Source organism: Lampetra planeri, chromosome 1 (genome assembly GCF_965212315.1).
Source record: "Lampetra planeri chromosome 1, kcLamPlan1.2.h2, whole genome shotgun sequence".
NCBI classification, from domain to species: domain Eukaryota; kingdom Metazoa; phylum Chordata; class Hyperoartia; order Petromyzontiformes; family Petromyzontidae; genus Lampetra; species Lampetra planeri.
The window spans coordinates 21,046,749-21,073,513 of NC_136107.1; the positions used below are offsets into that span (position 1 = coordinate 21,046,749).

Genomic DNA, 26,765 nt, shown 5'->3' on the forward strand with positions numbered 1-26,765 from the left:
GTTAGTCCCCACCCTGTCCATCACTCCCTCCCCCCCTTACCACTCCCTCCCCCACCATCTCTTCTATCCACTCCACCCCCCCCCCCCGCGCGCGTCCTGTAAAGTGAGCAAAAGGGGGCACACTGCTGCGCGCGGAATAGCGGCTCCTGTCTCCGCGTCCTCCCGCGCGAGAAGATTCGCCGCGCTCGATTGCCCCCCCCCCCCCCCGAGTCTTGAAAAAGGGTCAGCGCTGCTCGCGCGACAGGTCACACGCGCGCCCCTCTCCATCCGACGAGCCATCGGGGACGCGGCTCATCCCAACGTCGACGGCACCCCGGCCGCATTGACCCCTCGGACACCTCGCGGCCTGGGACATCCGCGGACGCACGGAGCAGAATCGTCTCCCCTTCGCTGAGTAGGGGGTGGGGGGTGGGGAAGGGGTTTGCAAGGGGGAGGTGGTGGTGGTGTTCTAGGCTGCGTCTCCCGTCACTCCTCGGCGTACCACCACCACCACCCCTCCGCCTCCTCCTGCCCGAGCAGGGGGGCACGGTCACGCCATGCGCAGCCTACCCCTGCCCCTCGTGCTCGTCCTGCTGCCGCTCGTCGCCTTCCCCGGGGGTCTCGGGGCCGCGAGGGCCTCGTCTGTGCGGCAGCGCCGGCCGTGGTGGTGGGTACACGCGCGTTCACGTACACACACACACACATATATCACCCGTATAGGCTTCAACTGACACGCACGTGCACTGACACACACACACATTCACTGACATACACACACACGTGCAAACATTCATGCACTAACATACATTAATTCCTCGATATATTATTGCACGCATACGCTTATGCATATCCATGCACTTACTTGTAACGATATACTTACAAATACATGCACTTACATGCATTCACGTACATACACACACGTGTACTGACATATAAACGCGCGTTGACACATGCATTCATATGCACACACACACAGATCTCTCCTATAGCCTTAAGAGACTGTTGGGGCAAGTGCTGTCAGCGAGTACCTATGCACACACATGCACTCACACGTACACACACACATGCATACACACGTACCCAAACATACGTGTAATGTTTCTATGACTAAGTTACACATGCATGTATTCACTGACTTGAATGCGCACGTGCGTTCATACAAGACACGTGCATTCTACTTAGCTGCACATACAAAGTGCTGTTAGCGAGCGCCTATTAAGGCCGGCACGGCACACGAGGGGGTGGTGTGACTCATGGACCTGCAAACTCATACTCTTGCGCATACCAACAAACGTGCACGCATTCGTTACCATACATACACACTTGGGTGGTCCAATCGGTTTTTGCATAACCGGTAACCGTATGAAATCCCCCCCCTACCCACCCTTCGTTCACCCCGCAGTATAAAATGGGTAGACCACCTGATGACGATGGCTTGTTATTGCGATCGAAACATCGTGATCTATTATTTTTATTTGATTTTTCTTTTCCATCTACGTGACTTTTCCGAAAGAACCAAAGAGTATGAATTCCTGCAGTCACCAAATGCCTCAAATCAAGATTAGACCACATATCAGCAGGTCGCGTGCGGTGGGGTAAAGTGTGGGTACGCCCACCTCTTGCCGCTAAAACTCCACTGGAAAACGGTTACCGGTTCGTGACTTTCGGAGGCAGTAATCGATTATCACAACGGTTACCGGTTTTTCACGGTTGCCGTTTTTGGAACACTATTTTACGCGCCTCATTTAACGCATTTTTTTTTATTTGGTGACGCTACTGCTGCTGTCGCTGCGTTGGCAGTGGTGGACAAGCACAGCCAACAATAAGGCATTCATCAATCATAGCGACGTTTCGAGCAATGACCCTTCTTCACAGGGGTTATTGACGAATCCGTTACGCACATACATTAATGCGTGCACAAGCGTGCGCACACACACACGAACACACTTGCCACACAAAACAAAGGCAGAGATCCCCCGTATAGCCTTAACAGACTGTTCGGGCAAGTGCTGCTAGCGAGCACCTACGAAGGCCGGAACGGCACACGAAGGGGGCAGGGGGGGGGGTGGCCAGCACTACAGCCGACCACCTTTGTCTCCCCAGTGGCGATGTTTTCACACACCGCACCAGGTACTCATTTGAGGCTGATTCGACCTAGGGGAGGCCCAGGACCGGTTCAGATAATCGCCACCGGTGTTGGCCGTGAGCGGCAATCGAACCCGAGTCACGGGGTAAATAGCGCAGCGCGCTAACCGCTACACTACCGCTGACACACACACACACGTCGACACACACACACACACACAACCTTTCCCTGCACGCACGCCGTTACTCGCTGATGCACGTGCGCACGCATCGGGTCACACAAGCAAGGACTTGCAGCAGACTCGCCGGAGACAGCGATCCAGCACAGCAGGGCCGAGCACCGAACATTCCCCATGCTGCCACGCACCACCCCGCACATATTCACTCGACCACAATCGTCCCAAAAAAATAAACCGCCCCTAAAAGGGACTTAGCATATCTCGTTAAAAGGGCGACGTTTCTGGCAATGGGGCCTCTTCATAGCTATAACCCTCCTTCTTAGCTATGTGCTACGATGAAGGAGCATTGCCCGAAACGTCGCTCATCGCGTACGCGTCCCCTTTCAGGGCAGTCTGAATCGACAATTGCGTGTTTTTGGTTGTTGTGAGTGTGTTTGTGCACCATCGTCAAAGCAGTGTCACAGGCACGCGCGGGTTCGCGTTTGCTATCCAACAGTCTCCACGAACGATATCAATGCCCCGTGTATTTTATTCAAGAACGTCCACACGGAGTCTCAAGGCTCTCCCTAGAGGAGGTTTTGCCATGTTTGTCTGACCCCAAACTAACGAGTGTTTTCTCACGTTCGTGCTTGCGGTCACGTGCATGTGACAGGGGCTTTTACAAGGTTCATAGACTATATACGCCACGACAATTGACAGCCCTTTGTCAATCCACTGCTGGATGAAGGTCTCCTCTTCTTTGTCGTGATGGCCATTTGCGCTTCTGTGACCATACTTCACCACGCTGGTCTTGCGGGTTCTGGTGAGGTGGGGGGGGGTGTCACGATCGATTCAGATATCGCTCGCCACCGATACTGCACCGTGGCCGGGAATCGAACTCGATCGGCAGGTTCGTAGCGCGGTGCGCTGAACCACTGTGCCACCACAATCCCACCTTTACAGGTCATTGAATCATTGCGGTTTTCGGTGCTTTTCAAGAACACCATCAACGCCGTCTGAGCTTTCATAGTCCGAGCGAAAGTCAGCCACGAACAGCTGTCTCAGCCAGTAAAGAATTCCGGAGGAACATCTCAAGGGTGGCTCCTCGCTCATGGACAAGCTGCAACACGCGTGACGCACATCACGAATATAACAATGATGACGACAACAAATATTGACGATTGCCATGACGATTATGAGGACGGTGATGTTGATGATTACGATGACAATGGTGGTGATGATGATGTGGATGATCGTGCAAATAATGATGATTACGACGGTGGTGATGATTACGGTGACGACAGTGATGACGGACGATTAATAACGATCGATTGAAGGCATTGGTCGCCATCGATGACAGCGATGATGATGATGAGCAAACGCATTAGTCGTGGCTTCGAGAGCTTCCAAGCGTGCGAGTCGCAGTGACGACTCACCACGATCTTGGCATGAGTCTGCGATGGTGGTCACGGTTAGGGTTTGAGTTGGGGTTAAGTTTAGGGTTAAGGATGAGAGCTGGAACCATAGTAATGGAACGAGCTAGGGTTACGTTTAAGATCAGGGGATGAGGTTAGAGTCAAAGTTTAGGGTTAGAGTTAGAGTTACGTGTGAGGTTAGATTTGAGGGATGTAGCCAAAGTTAGCGTTACAGTTATAGGGTTACGTTCAGCGTTAGGGGTTAGGGCTAGAGCTATGTAAAAGGGTTATGGAATATGGCATATGGTTGAAGTTAGGATTAGAGCTAAAATGAGAGTTAGTTTGAGGGCTATCATTTGACTTGCGTGTGGTAGGGTTATAATTATAATGTGTGGTTAGAGTTATCGTTTAAAATCCGATTAGGGGTTGAGGTAGGGTTATAGTTTAGATTCATAGGAAAGCTGTGGATAGAGTTCCAGTTATAGGGTTATAGGTAGAATTAGGATTAACTATTTATTTTACCAGGTGAAACCCACTGAGCTATGTAGCTGTTTTTTTCAGATGCGACCTGGCCACAAATTATAGCTCAAAGAAGTGGCTTATCACGTGGCAATGTATAGCAGCCAAATAATTACATGTCCCGCACCTGTTGGGGGTTGGGATTAGGGTTATTGGTTATGGTTAGAGGTTAGGGTTTATTGGTTAGGGGTTATGGTTAAGAGTTAGAGGTTAGGGTTAGCGCTCGGGTTATGGTTAGGGGCTAGGGGTGATGGCTAAGTATGGTGAATCGCGAGTCGAGCCTTGGGTGCCCTCTGCGTCTCAGGTGCAGCTCAAAACTTCCCCTCGGCGCAACGTTCTGCTTCTGTCCAAAGGCCCTGCACGTTCATTCCCCATCCCGATTCCTCTCACTCCTGCCTTCCAATGGCGGAGCCAGGATTTTCAGGTAGGGGGGGGCAACTCTTCCAGCAATGAAACATTATAGGAGTTGTTAGTAAGTAAGGACTTGTCCCTTGTTTTTCATTCGACGCGTGTGGGGTGATGGCGCAGCCATCGATCGAGGGTCAAATTCGAACCGCGTTGTGTGATCGGCATCGCGCTCGCTGAAGGTGAATGCCTTCAGGGAAGTCGTGCACTGTATACGCAACTGCGCACAATTTTGGGAGTCACTTATAACCGCTTTGCCGTTACTTATTGCCAATTATGGACTCAGACTATTGTCCTATCATCTCATAGAGTCCCTGGCACGTAATAATATACTACCCAGTTGCAGTGGGGCTCGCAAAATGCCGATTTATTAGTAATAAACCCCAATTATCCGATCGAAATTAGGGATTTGGGATTTCGATCGGATCATGGGGTGGGCACGTGCCACCCCCCCCCCCCACAGCCGACGCACGGAGTTCACGCGCTCACGCTCTCGCACGGTGTTATGGAATCGTGCTTAGGATTTCGTTTTTTGTTTATAATTTTCTCGTGTTGTCGTCGTTGAGGTCGTTATTCGAGCGAAGGTCTTTCCCACGCCACGAGCCCGTGTTTGTCGTGGGAGTTGCTTGACCGCACTTCGCCACGGCTCATCACCGTCGGTTTTGGCGGCGGGAGTTGGGGTGACGAGAGCGGGGTCCAGCTCGGACACCACGCGCCACTGATGTCAGCCGTGTACGGGAATCTAACTTACAGCGGGCCGAGTGCGTAGTCGACACAGTCCACACACCCTCATGCGACACCCGCTGTGACCGAATCGCCCAGCACTGTCCCCCGGCCTCGTCAGAGCTCGAGTTCTTCTCGCTTGGATGGACGATCGCCACGTTCGTCAGGTTGCTACAGGCTGCAGGGCTACGGGCTGTGCAGCAGAGGGCAGCGCAGTGGACTCACAACTTATTCTGTCATTTCACTTCTTCCCATGCCAAGTTTTTCCTGCGTTCCCAAAGCCACCCATGACCAGTGCAGAGAAATATGGACAAATAGCTCCCCTTCCCACAGACCCGCATGGAGTTGAGAGGCGCTCATCCAGCAGTGGATTGACAAAGAACCTTGCGTGTGCATCGAGGAATCACCATGCTTCATCGCACTTACCAGGGCTGATTTCGAAAAGATGTGTTCCGGTTGGATTAACTGGCTTGAAACAAAAAAAAAACAGACATTAGTCTTTGGGAAATCATTCATCAACCGCGTCATTTATAGAAGCGCCTTGCGAATTCATCTTTTGCGAGAGTACAAACAAACAAATAAAACCCTCCCAACACGAACAGACATTTCGGGCAGAGGTTGTTACACCTCGACACCGCCCACCTGGCCGCAATGGGTGGTTGGCGATGGAGAGGCATCGCCACAATTTCGCCAAAAAAAAAGAAACATTCCACGAAAAATTACATTTCGGGCCACGGTCTGCCCAACGCATCCCTGTGTCCACTGTGGAACTCAGATGTATGGGTGTCTGTGTGCGCTGGTGTCCATGTGTGTATGTATGAGTGCACTCTTATGTTTGTGTGCGCGTGTGTCTGTATGCATGTATATCTTGGGTGAGCCGTGGCGCAGCAGTAATCGCACTGTGCTAGAAACCAGGCGATCCGAGTTCGATTCTCGCTCACGATTGATAACAGTGGCGAATATTTGAACCGGTGCTGGGCCTCCCTGAGGTCAATTCAGTTATAAATGAGTACCTGGTGCGGTGTGCAAATGTCGCCACTAGGGAGACAAAGGCGACCGAGCGTGGTTCTGGCCACCCCATCCCCTCGTGTGCCGTGGCGGCCTTCATAGGTGCTACTTGCTTACAGCACTTGCCCCAACAGTCTGTTAAGGGCCACACACGGGGGACCTGCGTCTATGTCTTTGGGTCTGCGTGAGCGTCTGCATGTTACCCGCCTCAAATCTCTGCGCGTCTGATCATCTCTTGCCGCGCTGCGTCTCCCACCCGAAGGGGCATCGCCCAGTCGGGGACTCCATCTAACCTGCTCCGAGCCCACGGGGGCCCTGCGGCCGCTGCGGAACCGACGGACTTGGCGCTCGCCCCGCTGGGCAAGCGGCAGCGGCGTCTGGTGCGGCACAACCCGGGAGTGCTGCACAGCGCCCTCGCCTCCGTGCACGCGGCAGTCCGCGAGTGCAAGTGGCAGTTCCGCCACCGGCGCTGGGACTGCCCCACCACGGGCAGCGGCCCCGACATCTTCGGCAAAATCTTGCAGCGAGGTGAGCGGTGTCTGCGTGCGCGTGGTCTCCCCTACCACACCCCCAACTCCCACTCCCAACACTCTCCCCCCCCACCCCCACACTCCCACCCACCCACTGCCCTCCGACTCCCACCCCCATACTTCCCCCCCCACTCCCACCCCCGCACTCCCCCCCAACTCCCACCCCACTCCCTCGCACTCCCCCCCACTCCAACCCCCACTCCCCCCCAACTCCCACCCCACTCCCCCCCCCCCACTCTCCCCCAACTCCCAACCCCACACTCCCCCCCCCCCCCACCTCCCCCCCCACCCCCCCCCATTCCCCACCCCACTCCCACCCCGCACTCCCCCCCAACTCCCACCCCACTCCCCCGCACTCCCCCCCCACTCCCCCCCACTCCAACTTCCACTACCCCCCACTCCCCCCCTAATTCCACTCCCCCCCCAATCCCCCCCCCCACTACCCCCCGACTCCCCCACTCCGACCCCCACTCACCCCCCACTCCCCCCCCCATCACTTCACTCCCGCCCCCCATCCCCCCCCACTCCCCCCCCCCCCCACAGTTAGAGACGTTATTAGTTCCATTGGCATTTCTTTGTGTGTGTGGTGGAAAGTTCGCCGTTGCGTGTGCGATGTCGAACGTCACGTGGAGGGATTCCGATAGGTAGTTCTGTTACATCTGCTTACGCAGGCTGCTGTAATGCGGAGTGACGCGCTGTTCCATGATGAGTCTCGAATGGATTCATCTCCAGCACAATTTTTAATGCAGTTCAGCGGGTGGTAGATTTAGCGCTGCGGGTCGCGGCACTGTGCTATGAACCAAGCCACCTCCGTTCGATTCCCGACCACGGCTCACATCAGTGGTGATTTCTGAACCGAACCCTGGTCCACCACTCCCGTCAATAACCAACGACGGTGGAGGATGCCTCCATCCAGCAGTGGATCGGCAAAGTGGATGCACACATTGACAATAGGACGACACTCGACAATCTTCGGAGGCCACACACACACAAAGACAAAGATTCCCCATCTAGTCTTGAACAAACTGTCGGGGCAAGTGCTGTTAGCGAGCACCTGCGAAGCCCGGGGCGACACACGATAGGATGAGTGGCCAGCACCACGCCCAACCGCCTTTGTCTCCTCAGTGGCGATGTTTACTACACACCGCACTGGGTACTCATTTGAGGCTGGGTCGACCTAGCGGAGGCCCAGGACCGATTCAGATAATCATCACTGGTGTTGGCCGTGAGCGAGAATCGACCTTGGGATTCATTCACGTGAAATTTCAGTATTCACAGACTCAACGGAGCACTTACCCACAACATCCTCCGACAAGGAAATGCCCCTTCGATTCATAACGTATCTAAATGTTATCCGTGATATGAGGAAGAGTCATTTCCCAAGACGTCGCCTATCATATATTTAGTTTTTTTTTCTTTTAAGACCAAAGTGGTATTGACGAAGCTAGGTAGAAGAAAAATAATAGTAGCTCACGACGTTACGATCGCCACACAAGCACCTGAAGACGGTTGCTTGTGTGGCGATCGAAACGTCGTGATTTATTATGATTTTTCTGCCCACGTGACTTTACCGAAATAACCAAAGAGTAATATGGATTCCTGCCGTCGCGAAAGCTTCAAATCAAGATTGACGAACGTGTTGTCATTTGCGCTCGCACACCACTGTCAACACAGAAGAAGAAGCAGCAGCAACATCACTTAAAACACACACACACATCAATTAATCATATTATACTCCGATTTAAAGCTTTCGTGACTGCAGGGATTCATCTTCTTGGTTCTTTCGGTAAAGTCACGTAGAATGGAAATAATAATATAATACAAATAAAACATAATAAAATTATTCTCACGACGTTTCGGCCACAACGCAAGCAGCCGTCCTCAGGTGGAGAACAGGTCTGTCGAGAAGACAGAGTCTGAGGCTGCTGTAATGTCTGACTCTGTCTTCTCGACAGACCTGTTCTCCACCTGAGGACGGCTGCTTGCGTTGTGGCCGAAACGTCGTGAGAATTATTGTATTATGTTTTATTTTTATTATTTTATTATTTCCATTCTACGTGACTTTACCGAAAGAACCAAGAAGACATTATACTCTTTGGTTCTTTCGGTAAAGTCACGTAGGTAGAAAACTAAAATAAAACTAAAACGTAATTACGAATTAAGAGCATGGATTCCTGCAGTCACGAAAGCTTCGAATCAAGATTAATCATATTATATTAGAAATAAAAAAGTTTTGCTGGCTTGCTGGCTGACAGGAATTCCCGAGGGGGGGGGGGGGTGTTGAGACCGTCCGATTCGCAAGCGTCCCCAGCGGAGCCGGCTGAGTGCCTCCGATACCCGGTGCCCAGCGGGTCACCTCTTGGTTTGCCTTGATTTAAACACACGCGAGGGAGGAGTACGCTGTTTCGAGGACCTCCTTGGGAGAAAATCAATACGTCGTACATGAGTGTCGGTTGCAGATGTAAATAAATAATAAATGCGTGCTCAACGCTATGGCAATCGATGCGCGCGGCGGGTGTGGGGGGCGGGGGGTGAAATGCGCTGAACTGTACGTGCACAACTTTATCGCATGTATGCACGTTCGGACTTCTTTCGCGCCGTACGTAGCCAACCGACTATCAATCGGAGGCGCGCGCTATTCGGAGGTGTGGGTTACGGCCTCCCCTATACGCCGTGCCCGCGTAGGTTATTTGGCCATACTTGACCACGCCGGTCAGTGCGTGGGAGTGACAGTGGGGGGGGGGTGAGAGGAGGAGGAGGGGGGTTGGTGGCATTGGCATTGGCGTTGAGTCGGAGCGCACGCAGCGAGCGACAATTGATGTCGCTCCACAGCCACTCTCTGCATTGCCACAGGTAAAGGCAAAGATCCCCCGGAAAGCCTCAACAGACCGCAGGGCCAAGTGCTGTTAGCGATCCCTCATGAAGGCCGGCATGGTACACGAAGGGGTTGGGTGGGCAACACCACGCCCGGCCGCCTTTGTCTTCCTCGCACTCCACCCGCCCGCCCCCACCTGTTCTGGCCCCGACTTTGCTGTGAGTCGAGGTCGCCTGCGGGGGGGGGGGCTCTTGAGCAGCGATCCTCCACATCCACCGCAGCAGGGAGATGTGGTCTCGGGCTTGGGGGGGGGATTGGCCGGAGGGTATCAAGGAGACAATAAAAACCATCCACTGCCGATTCAAGTCGAGCGGCGAGCGAGCTGCGACGATGAGGATGTCGTCACGGCGACGGTAGCGATGAAGAATGTCGATAGTGCGATATGATTCGATGATGGCTACGGTGTGGAAGATGATGTGTGTTGGCAATCCTGCACGATCAGCTTCATAGTGTCCATCACTGCCCCCGCCCCCGTGTGTGTGTGTGTGTCAGGGGGAGCCGTGCGGTGTGTGTGTGTGTGTCAGGGAGAGCCGTGTATGTGTATGTGTGTCAGGGGGAGCCGTGTGTGTGTCAGGGGGAGCCGTGTGTGTGTGTCAGGGGGAGCCGTGTGTCTGTGTGTGTCAGGGAGAGCCGTGCGGTGTGTGTGTGTCAGGGGGAGCCGTGCGGTGTGTCAGGGGGAGCCGTGTGTGTGTGTGTTTCAGGGGGAGCCGTGCGGTGTGTGTGTCAGGGGGAGCCGTGTGTGTCTGTGTGTGTCAGGGAGAGCCGTGCGGTGTATGTGTGTCAGGGGGAGCCGTGTGTCTGTGTGTGTCAGGGAGAGCCGTGCGGTGTGTGTGTGTCAGGGGGAGCCGTGCGGTGTGTCAGGGGGAGCCGTGCGGTGTGTGTGTGTGTCCGGCTATCCGGGGGTGGGGTAGTGGGGAGGCGATGGCGAGTTTGTCTGCGCGATGCGGTGTTTGTGACGAGCCGAGCGCCCCTCCGTCAGACACTCGAGAGGACGCGCGCTGTTTGTCGAGGCGGCAGGTGCCGAGGGTCGTGGGGCGTCGCCTCTGGTCGGCGTCTGGGCCCCGCTCCCGGCATCGGTGGCTCACTCGCGCCGCGCGCCGGACCTGGTTCCAGAGACGGCAGAGGCGGAGGAGCGGAGGACGTTCGATGCGAGATGATTGATGGATGGACGGAGAGAGAGAGAGCGAGAGAGCGTCGGAGGCCGTAGGACTGCGAGGAGGGCTGGGTGCAGATGCAGCACTTGTCGTAAAAAAGAAGAGTATATAGAAAACAGGGGGAACATAGATGTAGAGTAGGGAGAGAGGGGGGGTAGAGAGAGAGGGAAGAGGTAAGAAGGAGGAGAGCAGAGCGTGAAATATTTCGTGAAATCTTTCATTTAAACAGCGGGGTGGGGGGGGGGCACATAAAGCAAAGCTTTGAAAAAAATACTAAATGATGAACGAAGCAAAGTGCCGACTACACCGAGCATCTTCTTGTTTCCTCTGATCGTAAAAAAAAAGAGAGAGAGCGAGAGATAACATGAGAGAACGCGGGGGGGGGGGGGGGTTAAGAGAGGCGACCGAGATGGAGAGAGAGAGGAGGGAGATGGATCGACACATCGAGAGGGAGGAGGAGGAAGGGGGGTGGCTGTGGTGGAGGGGGGTGGGTGGGGGAGCTTAGTCGTCGAGAGCTGGCTGTTGGGGTCGGCGGAGTGGGGGGGGGGGTGTCGTCGACTGGATGGAGAGGACACGAATAGGGTGGGAGAGTGACAGAGAGCGAGAGAGAGAGAAGTAGAGTATCGGGGGGAGGGGGTGCATGGGAGAAAGAGAGCGTGAGAGAAGTTGAAGAGAGAGTTGGCGAGACGGAGGACGGAGAGAGCGCGCGTTGGAGAGAGCGCGATGAGAGGGAGAGAGTGCACGTTCGTTACAATAACAAATGGCACGTCACTTAAAACGCGAAGCTAAGTGGCGCACGGTGATGTTTTTCAAAAGGGATGCATTTCGTTTGAGGTTAATAGTGGTGGCTCGTCGGGGTGAGGGTTGTACGGGTGGTGGAGTGGTGGGGGGTGGGTCATGATGTCCTCGTCAGAGACAATAAGCTGTCATCGCCGCTTCGATCCTTGCGTTAGAATCCGGGTTTCACAGCCATTCTTAATCAAACCAGGTTTCGAGAGAAGCTGGTTGATGGCCTTAGCCCGGTCGCCAATGGCTCACACAGAAACCCATAGGCTCACACAGAGACCCATAGACTCACACAGAAACACATAGACTCACACAGAGACCCATAGACTCACACAGAGACCTATCGACTCCCACAGAAACCCATAGACTCACACAAAGCACCATTGACTCACACTAAAACCTATAGACTCACACAGAAACCCAGAGGCGCATACATAGACCCATAGACTCACAAAAAGACCCATAGACTCACACAGAAACTCACAGACTCGCATAGATAACCATAGATCGCATAGACGGAGTTGTGATTGGACCGGGTTTTCACGTGTAGCGAGTTGCTCGTCTTAGTCGGGTCACCAGGCACCGCACACGAATCTCGCTACACGCTCCTTACATTGCTCCGTTATAAGACAGTGGCATTGGCCAATGCCATGAGGTCGTCGTCTTCTCTACGTGGTGGTGGACGACCGCCAACTCAACGCCTTAACTGAATGTCGTTTTAACTTAATTCGGCAACATATTTCCCCAACTCCGAGGACTTCAAACTAAAACCTACGATAGCCGACGAACAGAACGTGTGGGAAGGCGCAGCTCCCCCTGAGTGTGGAGAATAGACAAGGGAAATAACCTCAGACGTGGCTCTGTGATATCAACTTCCCGAGGTCGTTGTCTAACGCACTATTTGGTAATAATGCGTTGTTAGTTGTGCACAAATACAAATGGCAACAAAAAACGCAATATATTGTCCACTAACAGTGTGGTTTTCAAAGGAGGAATATGGTAACGTTTCGGGCTATGGTCCTCCTTCATAGCACGTAAATAGATAGGCCGTAGATTCAAGTTATACACTGCATGTGCTTTTAACACCATGTGGCCCCCGGTGAAGATATTTAAAATTGGCATTTGAATGTCACATGGTGATGCACTGCTCTCTCTCTCTGTCTCACCACGAGGCTTCACTTCATAGGGATCCATAGCGGCAGCTGAGCTGTGAAATATTTGCCCAGGGAGGTTCGAAGGGAGTTTGAGGAATCAAAATATTCCACTGGTGAAATATAAAAAAAAGTATTTCACGAGAAATTAAGATCCGCTTCATCACAACTTTGAGATGTTAACAACCTCGACTGGTGTACAGGAGGTTGCCCGGTCGATTCCGACCCTGACGCCTGCTGCATATTTGCAGTTTGCGGTGTCTCTCTCCCCGTGGTCGTGTGGATTTTTCTCCGGGTCCTCCGGGTTTTCCCTGCACATTCAGAATCAATGTCACGCGTTTATAGTATTTGGCCGCAATACATTTCCACACCATGATAAACCACTTTCTTTGAGCTATCATTTGTGGCCAGGTCGCTGGGCCTTACCAAATGAAATAAAATAATAGTTTTTAATTAAATCTAATTCCCCCCCCCCCCAAAACCCACACAAAATCTTATTACTTTTATCATGAATGCAGAGTCGCGTATGTTCCGCGTGCCTCTTGCGGTGAGCCGCTGGCGATAGGGGCCGGTCTAACCACGATTACTTGGAATCCGTGAACAACACTCTTCGTCAAACATTAATGGGGATGATTGAACAGCGACGCGACTGACACAACGCTCTGCTGCTGCTGCTCGTGATGAAGAGGAGGGAGGGTGCGGTAGAGGGGGTGGTTGATGGTTGATGTTGCTGGGCGGCTAGTGAGCTGGTGGTGGTGGGGGGTAGAGCATTTGGAGAGAGGGGGGGTGTGGGAAGAGACGCGGGAGGGAGGGGTGATATAGTGGGTTGTGTTGTGACCTCGTGGTAACGTGGGAGTGAGGCTGGCGTGCGTGCGTGCCGAGCCAAACGAGCGAGCGCACACATGCTCACGCATGTGCAAGTAAGGGGCGTCCGTGAGTGCACGGCGCATTTTTCTTGCGATCGGCATGCGGGCCCGGGTTGCCATAGGCAGCTGCCAGGCTGTGCTTTCGGCTACCTGGTGCTGGGTGGCGGAGGGCGCTGCGGCACACAACACATCGTTGCACTGCACTTGTACGCTCCCCGCGTCTATGATCTTCGCTGTCGTGCCCACCAGCGTGGAGAGACATGCCCCCCCCCAAGAAGTCGTGGATTGACGGAAGGGCCATTCTTTGATTTATACATTTTGGCGATTCAAAAATCTTCTTTTTTACATTCTGAAGTGCATGTAGCGGCCTCTAGTGGCTACAGTGGGTCACGTTAGCCATAAAATATATTCATCTGTTCGAAGCATGCTCGATTCGCTGCTGCGCGTATAGCGTCTAAACAAGATTGATCGTATTCCGTGAATTAGTGTATCGTAACGCGATCGCACAAACCCGGATTCGAACCCAGATCCCTAAGCGGTGCCGGCTTAGCACTCTGACCTCTGAGCCCCCACCCGACCCCCCAAATGGCATTGCGAGTGTCACAGCGTGCGAGTTCTGGAGAAGAACTCGCACGCTGTGACGCAGGGCATCTGCACAGCAAATGCATTCCATAGCCCGGCAGCGTACGCAGCAGGAGCACTGCGAGTCAACAGTGAACGCAGTCTGAGAAGAACACTGAGCAGCCCTGAGCCACTTTCGTATTCTTTGGTTCTTTCGGTAAAGTCACGTAGATAGAAAAATAATAATAAAAATAAGAAACATTTATTAAAATGTTTTATTTTTTATTTTTTTTAAGAATATGAATTCCTGCGGTCACGAAAGTTTTAAGTCGAAAAGTTCCACACATTTCCATGGCGGGGGCCAGTTTATCTGCGCGACGACCGCGATACAAATCATACAAAAATTTGTATGGATTGTATCGACCACGTGCAGGATGATTGGCTAAATGTATCCTTCTTCCAACCCCCCCCCCCCCCGGAACCTAGATCCGAACCCTTTCGAGTCGAGCGCTCGCATTACACCGCCACCGGCTGCCTATCGGCTTTAGAGGAACACTCCCTGCGAGGCGAATTGCTCGGTTCACTGATTGCGAGGTTGGTGTACGGGCTCCCTCGCTTTATGCGGTAGATGCGTTCCAAAAAAACAAAGGCCGCACAAAGCGAAACAGCTCGAGACAGCGCCGCGGTGTGTTCCCGCTCGTAAGCGCTTCATTGATGTTTTTTTTTTATTTTATTAATGCATTTTTGTAATAAAATAAAAATATCAAGGACAAACAGAGCCATAACGACGAATCGGCGTTCTACGGGGTCGCGCTAAGCAAGGTCTGCCTTTACCCGCACTTTGATGTCCCTCCCACGCACCTCAGATTAGCTCGGTTGGCTGCGTAGGGTGTGAAATAAATTCAACATGTTTATGTACATGCATGTAGTCCCACGTGTAAACTCCTCTCCTCAACGCATGAACTTAATTTCAACATGGTCACCCTGGAGGACGATCAATACATAGCTTAATAACAAGTGTAATGTTCGGAACCATGAGTCCTCTCGTACTGTTATGGCTTCAGCCCACTTTCTAAAAAAAGGAAATAAATCAATTTCGATTGTCGAAATATTTGAGGAATCTCGAGTCTTGCCAGATGTGCTTCGTCCATTGATCGTAAATTCCTCGAGCGTGCGGAAGCCGGCGTGCTCTTAAATATACATGGCAACCCATCATGCGCCACACTCCTCCTCCTCGTCATCGTCGTCATCATCGTCATAATAATCGTCATATTCATCGTCATCATCATTATCGTCATCATCGTCATCGTAATCATCATCGTCATCATCATCGTCATCATCGTCATCATCATTGTCATCATCGTTGTCATCATCATCACCGCCGCCGTCGGTGTGATCCACATCATCGGAGTGAACATCGTCGTACCTCGCGTCGTGTCTGCCATCATCAACATCACCATTGTCGGCATCATCATCGTTGCTTGTCTCCATCATCATAAATCTTCATCAGCAGCAATACTCGGCGCCGTCCTCGTCATCATGGCCATCATCACCATCACCGTCAGCTACTGCCCATCTACTGCTGCTGCTGCTTCGCTCACGTGTTGCAAAGCATCGGTGCGGCAGAAGACGTCAACTCGAGGTCGATTCGCAACTTGCAATAGCGGCGATTGTTTCCCTTGGAGCTGAACTTGTCGCACGAAATAAAACAAGGGGTGAATGTGAGGGCCGCGCTCCATCCGCGACAAACGGCCACACACTGCCCATCTTTTGCCTCGACTGCCATTCAAAAACGACGTACGCGCAAGTTTAGCCACGCTATCGATCTTTAGAGAGAGAAAACAAAAAAAACAAACACAAACGCGCGTGTGTTTGAAGAGACGACGCTTATCCGAATTCGACGGTGAAGTGGAGATTCTGGAACCGTGCCTGGCACTCGGTGAGATCTGAGTTGAGCGAGCGAGGGATCGAAACCGGTGATCGATAGAGGAGTGCTTAGCGCGCCACCGCTACGATCCTCGGCGACCCGAGTTCGATTCTCGCGGTGACGATTCTCTGAACCGGTTCTGCCTCCCCCCCTCCCCCTGTTCGTCGAATCAGCCTCAAAAATGAGTAACTGGTGCGGTGTGGTGCTGGCCACCCACCCCCTCGTGTGCCGTGCCGGCCTTCGTAGGTGCTCGCTAACAGCACTTGCCCCAACAGTCTGTTACAGGCTATGTGGGGGATCTTGATTTGAAGCTTTCGTGACTTCAGGAATCCATAGTCTTTGGTTCTTTCGGTAAAGTCACGTAGATAGAAAATTAATAGATCACGACGTTTCGATCGCAACGCAAGCGACCGTCTTCAGGTGAGAGTCTCTCACCTGAAGACGGTCTGGGTGTATTGGCTCCCGTCATATGAACGAGGAATTTCCACCGCCGGCTCCGTGCTGCGAGCAGGAGAATATCGCCGCCTCACAACCGCCGGAACTGGAACTCAATCGGACATAGCGGGCGCCGCGGTGGCGAGGAGATGTTAACTACCTCGCCTGGTATACAGGAGTTCGTGGGTTCGATCCCATACCCTGACCGCCTGCTGCTGTATATTTGGAGTTTGCGGTGTCTCCCTTCCCGTGGTCGCGTGGATGTTTCTCCGGGTCATCCGGTTTTTCCCTCCACATTTATAAATGAACACGCGTTTCGAGTACCTGGGTGCTTTAAATGCCCACGTGATAAGCCACTTCGCTGAGCTATACTTTGTGGCCAGGTCGCTTCTACAAAAGCGCTACGTAGCTCGGTGGCCCTTATCTAGTAAAATAATTAACTACCAGTGCCTTGTACGCGTCTGTCAATTGGCCGATGTTGAGAGTCACCTTTCTCTTTGCTGTTTTATATATTTCTTCACGTGGGTTATTTGCCTGGGACTTCCGGGAGATGGCAGTGCCATGCCGCGGATTGAATCTATCTGTGCGGAGCTCTGAGTTGTTGTGCCCTCGTGTGCGCGGGGTTTTCCAGGTACCGCAGTCTCCACCCACGAGCTGAAAACCCTTTTGTAGAGGACTCGGGGCGAGGGGTTTCATGGGTAAATATAATGCATTATGTAATGTTTAACTTATTTAGCACCGTGCGTAGACAACCGTTATGATAGTAGGTGCGGTGGAAAAGAAAATATCGGTGGTCGTAGTAGTATTGGTTTAGTGTTATGGTCCTCATGCCTTTTCATAAATATCGCAGCGCAGCGCGTGTCCATGTTTGTGTACGGCCCGTGGAAGGAAACATCATTGAACTACTTCTTACAACTTCTCAGATGTCTTGGTGTGACCCCTATTAAACGCACACGAGGGGGGAGCACGTCCCCACACGCCCCTTTGCCACGCAGATCAATGTTGAGCCTCTTTCGCAGCGTACGTAGCCAACCGCTATAATCACATCGCAGTAACAAAAAAAAACCTGGATGTTTAAATCCTCCGGAGCTGAAATGTAACCGATTTAGGCGAACACCAAATGCGATCGGCGTTTTTATATCGTTGTAGGACTCGTACTCGGCTGTCTTTCTGTTCTCTTTATTTTCCGCTCAATAGTCCACCTCCGCAGCGCCACCGCTCCACGTCTCGGCGCGGCCTCACTCTGCTCCGCGTCTCTCTCTGCAGCGCCACCACTCTGCGTCTCTCCGTGCCCTCACTCCGCTCCGCGTCGCTCCGCGTCTCTCTCTCTCTCGCCGCGCCGCGTCTCCTCCGCGTCTCCCTCTCTCTCTCTAGGTCTGTCGACTCCCCTGCTATTCTACACTGCATCCTTCAGATGCATGGCTACCCCTGTTCGCACACTGCGTTCTCGCTATCACTGTCTCTCTATACTCTACTCCATCTGTCGCCGCTAACCCACTCTATCTCTGCTCTACTACCGTCACCGCCTGCTCTGCGATTCCCCGGGCACCGTCGCTGCAGCTCCATCCGACCAAGACAAGAAGACCCTCTCTCCATCGCGCTGTGGCTTATAGCCCCACACCAATTAATCCCCATTAATTATCTCAACCCCCCGCTTATCACTCGCCCCCTGGCCCCTGGTCTCACGTGACCGTGTTATTGCCGCCAGAGTGACGCCAGCTAATAACCAATTACCCTCTTAGCCAATCGCTTGCCTGTGTCCCCCCCGGCTACCCCGAACACCTGTCTCAACACTTAACGACCCTCTCACCTAATGCCACAACAACAACCGTGTCCTCACACACACCCCACTATACTCTGCTCGCTCGCATAGCAACAGTGGAAGAGAATGCGTGGCGCGCTATAACTCAAGTCCTACATCACCCCCCCCCCCCCCTGTTGAAAAAATAGCCGTCCCGGCTAAAGACAACGCGCCACGCGGAACCCACAATACACAAGAAGTACAACAGATGCTCAATATACACACAACAAGTCCCCAAGGAATTAAGTAAAAGTTAATCTTCTTGAACGTGTTTCCGCGGCCGGTCCGTCACCCCGACTCGATTGAACAGGGGCTAGGGCATCCCTGTCCGTGGCCACAGGGCAGCGTTTTGCCCGAATCGTGCATCCATCTCCATCACCCTGTCCATTCCTCGACGAGAGCCACCCACGGCCTTGTGCGTCCCGGTGTGACCGTTGCCTCAAAAATGGTGCTCCTGCAGACACACGGGGGGTAAACCGCTGAGGTGCATCCTTCCATCGCCCCCCAGGACACTCGTCAGACACATCCAATACCAGCCGTTCCAGGATTGGAGATGACGCATCATATGGCACCACATATCTTTTCAACCGTGACGGGTGAATGTGCCACAACCGTCGACCGTAGCGAATCCTTACACTTTGATCCCGACGAACTTCCACAATCTCAACGGGCCCCTACCAGGGCCGGTGGAATTTTGGTGACGTGCCCACCGGCACCATCGGACAATGTAACCAAGCCTTGTCCCCCACCTGCCATGGTTCCCGTGGAGACTGCCCACCGTGCAGACGCTCATTAGCTGCCTGCCTTCGTTTCGTGTTTCGCAGCGAGGCCTCCCTGGCCTAATTCAACCGATCCAATGACTCGCGCATGGGGACGGCCACCACTGGCGACTTGCTCTTAGATTTCACACCCAGCCTGACCAAGGCCGGGGCTTCTGGTTCATGCCCATACATTAGATAAAATGGCGAATACCCTGTGGAAGCGTGTGGGGCCAATCTATAAGCGGCTAAAGCCGCCGGGACATGTAAATCCCAATCTGTCTGAGCCGAATTAACCTGTTGGCACAACATAGATGTCAATGTTCAATGAAGACGCACGACCATTCCGTCGGTTTGCGGGTGGTATGGGGATGTCCGGATTTTCCTCGTACCCAATGCATCACACACCTCCTTCAAAAGGCGGGACGAAAAATTTCTACCCTAGTCTGTAAGCAGGTGCTCTGGGGCCCCTTTATCGAAAACGTAACCCTGCAGGAAGGCCTCCACGATTGATCCCGCTGATTGGTCCACTAGCGGCCATGCCATAGGCCACCGAGTTAAGTACTCGACCCCCACGAGCAGGTATTTGTGACCCCGCGGGGTAACGGGGAACGGTCCCAGAATGTCAAGAGCTACAATTTCATTGACCCGCGAAACACGTATCGATTGTTAATGGTACCCGGCATGGCTGGGCCGGCGCCTTCCGCCGTGCGCACTCGTGACAAGCTTTAACATACAAATGAACATCATTCTGTAAACCCGGCCAATAGAAATCGTTACTCAAAGTCAAAGCGGTTTTCTTCTCCCCCGAGTGCATCAAATCGCTCGTGCGTGTCGGAAATGAGTTTCCCTCGTAAACACAGTGGCACCACTATACAAAATTTCTGTAAGACGACATCCCATCTAACCAGGAGGTCGTCAATGAGTCAAAGAAAGGCCCGATCATCCGACTGTTTGGAACGAGAGGCACGTAGCCTCATCTTGGTAAGCGACGGATCGTCTATTTGCAACCGCACCCAATGCCCCCGTGACAATCCCAGCAACCCAGGCTCAGTAGCCGGTGCTTCGTCAACCTGGTTCGAATTAGCTGCAGCGGCCATGCTCGGCATGCTCTGCAGCGGCAGCCCACAACACAGCGATCCTTCGGAGCATCTACACGAGCCCGATGCCTAATGCAACTGGGACAGAGCATTCGCGTTAACGTGACGCATACCATTCCTGTGCTGGACCGTAAATGAGTATCCCTGCAGGACCTCAAGCCAGCGGGCCATTTGGCCCGAGGGTTGATCGATCCGCAAGGAGTACTGCAGTGCCGCGTGGTCGGTGCGGACCAAAAATTGTCGCCCGTACAAGTATGGTCGATACAAATGCACAAAGTGAACAATCGTCAATAATTCCCTGCGCGTTACACAAAACCTTTGTTCTGCCGGGGACAGTGCCCGGCTGCCATACGCGACGACCCTTTCAACCCCGTCAATCGTTTGCGACAATACAGCGCCGATGCCCGTATCACTGGCATCAGTGTCCAAAGTAAACATTTCCGCAAAATTTGGATACCCAAGCGGCGGTGCGTCCGCCAAAGCGTCCTGGAGCGTTTCAAACGAACGCTGTTCCTCGTCACCCCATAGAAACTTCTTACCCTTAGCAGTCAGCGTGTGCAGCGGCCTCGCAATTGTAGCAAAATGCTTAACAAATCGACGATAATATGACGCAAAACCCATGAAGCGACGTACTTCCGACACCGTTTTAGGCACTGGCCACGCACGAACACAACTAGTTTTTTCCGGGTCTGTGGCGACCCCCGCTTCGCTGACCACATGCCCAAGATATTTGACGGACGTTCGCAACAGATGACACTTTTGGGGTTTAAACTTCAAATTGGCGCTCCGTACCCTGCCAAACACAGCTCGCAGCCGCTGCAAATGTCCCTCAAAATCCTTACTGAACACAATGACGTCGTCCAGGTATATCAAACACGACTCCCACTGCAATCCCATCAACACAAGTTCCATCAGTCTTTGAAAAGTGGCTGGTGCGGAGTGCAGCCCCATAGGCAATACATTAAAGTGAAACAATCCTTGCGGCGTGCGAAAAGCCGTCTTCGGTTTAGATTCCTCATCCAAAGGCAATTGCCAAAAGCCAGATAAGAGGTCTAATGTGGAAAAAAATGTAGCACCGGACAATGCGTCCAATGAGTCATCAATGCGCGGAAGCGGATATGCATCCGCCACCGAAACCTTATTCAATTTACGGTAATCCACACAAAATCGCAGAGAACCAGCTCTTTTTTTAACCAACACGATCGGGGCTCCCCATGGGCTGGACGAAGGGGAGACGATATCCTGTTGCAACATCTCGTCAACCGTTCTCTGAATGCAATCCTTCTCCAGCGGGCTCACCCGGTGAGGATTCAATCGAACAGGGGGCGCATCCCTAGTGTCAATGTGATGTCGCAACAAGGTCGTACGACCGACGTCAAACTTCCCCGAGCTAAACACGTCCCTGAATTCCCAAAGCAACTCCCTTAACCGCGTCCGCTGCTCGGGTGTTAAATCGTCGTTGCCTTCATACAACTCGTGAAACCAGCTCGGTTCCTCCTCCGCCCGTGGCAGCGTGCTACCACCCCCCGCTGCCAAACACACATGACTTTCCAAACCTCGTTCGACTGACGCGTGCGCCAGCGTAGTCCCTTCCTGAATAACGACCGGCTCGTGCCCCGTGTTTACAATTTGAATGAATGGGTCGGCCGTCGCTGGCACCATCGTAAAATACCCCACCAAGGAGGGCATTCGTGTCATGGCATTTGAAGGCAACAATAATATGCCTTCCTCCAAGTTACCTACTGACAGCCCCTTTTTCAATTTCAACGGGACAAGCATCTGCGTCGCAGGCGGAACGCGCACCGTGCGGCTAACCACCGCCTGGACCACAGCGTTGACACGAGCAAATTTAGACGGAGTTCCAAAAAAATGTTGCCACTTCCCTGACGGCAATTCCAATTGTCCCTTTTCAATCGAAATCTTAATTGGCATCGTTTGCAAAAAATCCGTGCCCAACAAACACGGCACAGCCAGAACAGACGAAACCAAAATGTATACCGTTACACACACCTCCCCGACCTGTATCGTTGCTAGTATACGACCCATAATTCCCAAACTACCCCCATTTGCCGCTATACATGGGCCCTCCACCGGTTCCAAAACATGGGCCGAGGTAGGAAGCAATCGGAAGGTGTGCAAGGAAATAAGCGTCGCTGATGCCCCCATATCGACAATAACCCGAACTTGAACCCCTTGAACAAGCGCCATCACATCCGACGAGCCCGGCGCAGCCCCCAAAACACGATGAGCCAACGCACCCCATACCGCATTACCTTGTGCATCATATGAAGGGGGATCAACATTGTGTATCGTCGCGGATGGGTGAGGTGTAGGATACGGCCGTGTATTGCATGTGTCGCGACTCGCCTGGTAATCTTGCGCTGGGTAGAATCCGCGATTGTAGGCTCCTGCTGAACATGGGAAGACCGTCTCCGTCTCCAGCAGTCCCGCGTGAAGTGTCCTAGACGCCCGCACTCGTAGCACCGTAGCGGACCGCCACATCCACCCGTATCCGAGCGGCGGTGTGGGCTCAATGGTGGCCGTGCGGCTGCTGCCGTCAGCGGCGTCAGCTCACCCTCCGGTAGACCACCGTCCGCTCCAACGCCCACCACCAGGGGCTGAGATGGCCCTGCCGATGGCTTGTCGCGTAGATCCAGGTTGACCTGGATGTTCCTGGCAAGCTGCAAGGATGACCAGACGTCGTCGTTGTCACTGGGAAGCGAGAGGACGACTTGTAGCTCCTTCGCCATCTGCAACAGCTTCTCCTGGGCCAAAGAATCAAGGGCCGCCTCGTCCATTGCCGGGTAAGCCGCTTGGCCAAGAGTCAACAGCGCACTGCGATACACCAGGGAAGATTCTCCCTCCGCCCGTCGCCTCAATTGGAACTTGCGCTTGGCGACCGAGCGAGGTTCGTAAATTTTTTGCATCGCCGCGAATATCTCTCGCAACGACAAGCGAACCCCTCGAGGGAGGCCGTAGAACGTCGCCAACGCGTCGTCGTCCAAGGCCGTTGGCAGCGCCCGTTGAGCTTCCGTCCACCCGAGCGACTCGTACGCTGCCCGAAATCGTCGTGTAAACGCCGTCCAGTCGCCGACTGGGACCTCGAAGCGTTCCACGTGCAGCCGGCGTGGCGTGCTCGAGGGCAGCGACTCCGGTTCCTCCTCCTCGTCCAGCTGCGCACCTGGCGCCTCGGGAGATCTAGCCGCGCCGTCGGCCCCCACAGATGTAACGAGATCGTGCGGATGTGGATCCAATCCCGTCGGCACTTCCCGCATTGTCCGCAGAAATCGATCAAATTCTTGTGTGAGCGCCGTCATCCTGGCCTCCCACGCCGCCATCGTAACTCTCCATACGTGCGGTGGGCTCGGCTCCTCCTCGTCGTGCGGGTAGACCTCGTCGTGCGGCGGTGCTTGCTCAGTCACGTCCTCTGGGGATGCGGGGGCCTCCACTCCCGATGGAGGTATCAAGTCCGCATCGCTGCTCTCCGCCGACGAGGCTGCTGGAAAGTTCTTTTTCTTCGTAACTTTCTTGGACATTTCGGCGCAGGTCTTTTATCACTTCTGACACCAGTTGTAGGACTCTACTCGGCTGTCTTTCTGTTCTCTTCATTTTCCGCTCAACAGTCCACCTCCGCCGCGCCACCGCTCCGCGTCTCTGCGTGGCCTCACTCCGCTCCGCGTCTCTCTCTGCAGCGCCACCGCTCCGCGTCTCTCCGTGCCCTCACTCCGCTCCGCGTCGCTCCGCGTCTCTCTCTCTCGCCGCGCCGTGTCTCCTCCGCGTCTCCCTCTCTCTCTCTCTCTAGGTCTGTCGACTCCCCTGCTATTCTACACTGCATCCTTCAGATGCATGGCTACCCCTGTTCGCACACTGCGTTCTCGCTATCACTGTCTCTCTATACTCTACTCCATCTGTCGCCGCTAACCCACTCTATCTCTGCTCTACTACCGTCACCGCCTGCTCTGCGATTCCCCGGGCACTGTCGCTGCAGCTCTATCCAAGACGCCGACCAAGACAAGAAGACCCTCTCTCCGTCGCGCTGTGGCTTATATCCCCACAACAATTAATCCCCATTAATTATCTCAACCCCCCGCTTATCACTCGCCCCCTGGCCCCCGGTCTCACGTGACCTTGTTATTGCCGCCAGAGCGACGCCAGCTAATAACCAATTACCCTCTTAGCCAATCGCTGGCCTGTGTCCCCCCGGCTACCCCGAACACCTGTCTCAACACTTAACGACCCTCTCACCTAATGCCACAACAACAACCGTGTCCTCACATACACCCCACTGTACTCTGCTCGCTCGCATAGCAACAGTGGAAGAGAATGCGTGGCACGCTATAACTCAAGTCCTACATCGTCATTGGTAACCAGGCCGGCACCATCAACCCCCGCGCCACTCTTACGAACCCAGCTTCATCGGGGGGGGGGATGGGCAACTGAGGTCCGCATCGAACCCCAAGATTCCAGCGGTGGTGCCGGCTCCGTGCTCTGACCCCTAGGGTCAACCGGCCGGCCACCTTGTCAAGTGCGCTACTCAATGGGGGGGGGGGGCGAGGGGGATTGTCGCTTTCCCCATGCCGCTTTGCTTCCTGACGGCTGCCAGCAGCATCGTGGCGACTTCCATGCCAGGCTAGGAAGGCAGTGAGCTCCAGTCCTCGTGTTCTCTGCGGAAGACGTCAGGCACTAGCGATGGGTGAGCGGGGAGGGGGATAACAAACTTTAGCAAAGCACGGTGCCTGTACTGTATTCACAAGAAGATGAGTAATGGCCATCTAGCAGCGGATAGAACCATGGCTGATGAAAATAATAATAACAACAACAATGACGACATGACGATTGGCTGCGTTGCGTGCAGGCTGCCGCGAGACGGCCTTCATCCACGCCGTGATGAGCGCGGCGCTCGCGCATGGCGTGGCGCGCGCCTGCAGCGAGGGCAGCATCGCCTCCTGCACCTGCGACTACGGGCGGCGGGGCCGTGGGGGCCCCGACTGGGAGTGGGGAGGCTGTAGCGACAACCTGCCATTCGGAACTCGCTTCGCCCGGGAGCTGGCGGCCGGGGGAGGAGGTGGCCGTGGCCGTGGTGGTGGAGGAGGTCGTAGTGGAGGTCGAGGTGGTGGTGGTGGAGGTCGTGGTGGTGTGGCCGGAGAGCGAGGAGGACGCGACGCACGTGCGCTCATGGATCGACACAACGAGGAGGCGGGCATGCGGGTGAGTGTGTCTGCGTGTGCGTGACGCGTGTGTGTGTTCATGTATATGGGGAGCGGTGGTGTTGCGGTTAGCGCCCTGTGCTACGAACCTGGCGACCCGGGTTCGATTCTCGCTCACGGCCAACACCAGTGACGATTATCTGAACTGGTCTTGGGTCTCTCCGAGGTCGACTCAGCCTCAAATGAGTACCTGGTGCGGTGTGTAAATATTGCTGCTAGGGAGACAAAGGCAGTAGGGCGTGCTGCTGGCCACCCACCCAGCACCCTCCTGTGCTGTAAAGGTCGTCATAGGTGCTCACGAACAGCACTTGCCCCAACAGTTTGTTGAGGCTATGGGGGGGGGGATCTTTGTCTTTACTGTTTTTTTGTGTGAGGAGTCAACACCAGTGGCGATAATCTGAACCTGGTTATTATTATTTTATTTGTATTAATTTTAATTTCATTTTTTACCTACGTGACTTTACCGAAAAAAAACTAAGAGTTGGGTTCTAAGCCTCCAGTAGGTCGACTCAGCCACAAATTAGTACCACCGCATTCACCGCAATGGTGTGAAACGTTGTGTTTTACAGATTTTAAATACTACGGACGTCAATAATCCCCCGATGTCATTCGCAAGGGTTACACCGTCGTGTGCCGGCGTTGTGGCCCAAGCGTACACAATTAGAAGATTACCAAATCACCCCCCCCCACGCCCTCTACCGTGAACACTTGGCAGGACCCTCTTGCAAAAAAAAAAATCCCGGGTAAACAACAACAACAACAACCTCCTGACACCTTCCCCTCTGCTCCACCCCACCCCGCTCGCCTCGCTGTCTCAGACCGTCGACTCCGAGATGCGTCGCGAGTGCAAGTGCCACGGCATGTCCGGCTCGTGCGCCCTCAAGACCTGCTGGCTGCGCCTGCCACCGTTCCGCGCCGTCGGCGACTGCCTCAAGGAGCGCTTCGACGGCGCCACGCAGGTGGCCGACTACGGCCGAGAGGGCAACCGCGCCTCCAAAGACTCCGATCGCGGCGGCGGCGGCCTCCTGCGACCCGCAGATCTGGCGCACAAACCGCCGGGTGGCCGCGACCTCGTCTACGTGGACGAGTCGCCCGAGTTCTGCCACGCGGACACCGCGGGGTTGTCGTGGCCGGGAACCCGTGGCCGCGTCTGCGTCCGTGGCTCGCCGGGCCTCGACGGCTGCGAGCTGCTGTGCTGCGGGCGCGGATGGACGAGCAGGGAGGCGCGCGTGACCGAACGGTGCCTCTGCACCTTCCACTGGTGCTGCACCGTCACGTGCCAGAACTGCACGCGGGTGGAGACTGTGCACGAGTGTATGTGA

General features: G+C 54.1%; 1 protein-coding gene across 1 annotated transcript; it reads left to right on the forward strand.

Annotated features, from left to right (window-relative positions):
• Window positions 1-480: 480 nt before the first annotated feature.
• WNT1 (Wnt family member 1) lies at window positions 481-26,765 on the forward strand. The gene is made up of 4 exons (XM_078604671.1): window positions 481-646; window positions 6,555-6,820; window positions 25,092-25,444; window positions 26,262-26,765. Exons 1-4 carry the CDS (start codon window positions 537-539, stop codon window positions 26,763-26,765), a joined length of 1,233 nt encoding a protein of 410 aa, XP_078460797.1. The 5' UTR covers window positions 481-536.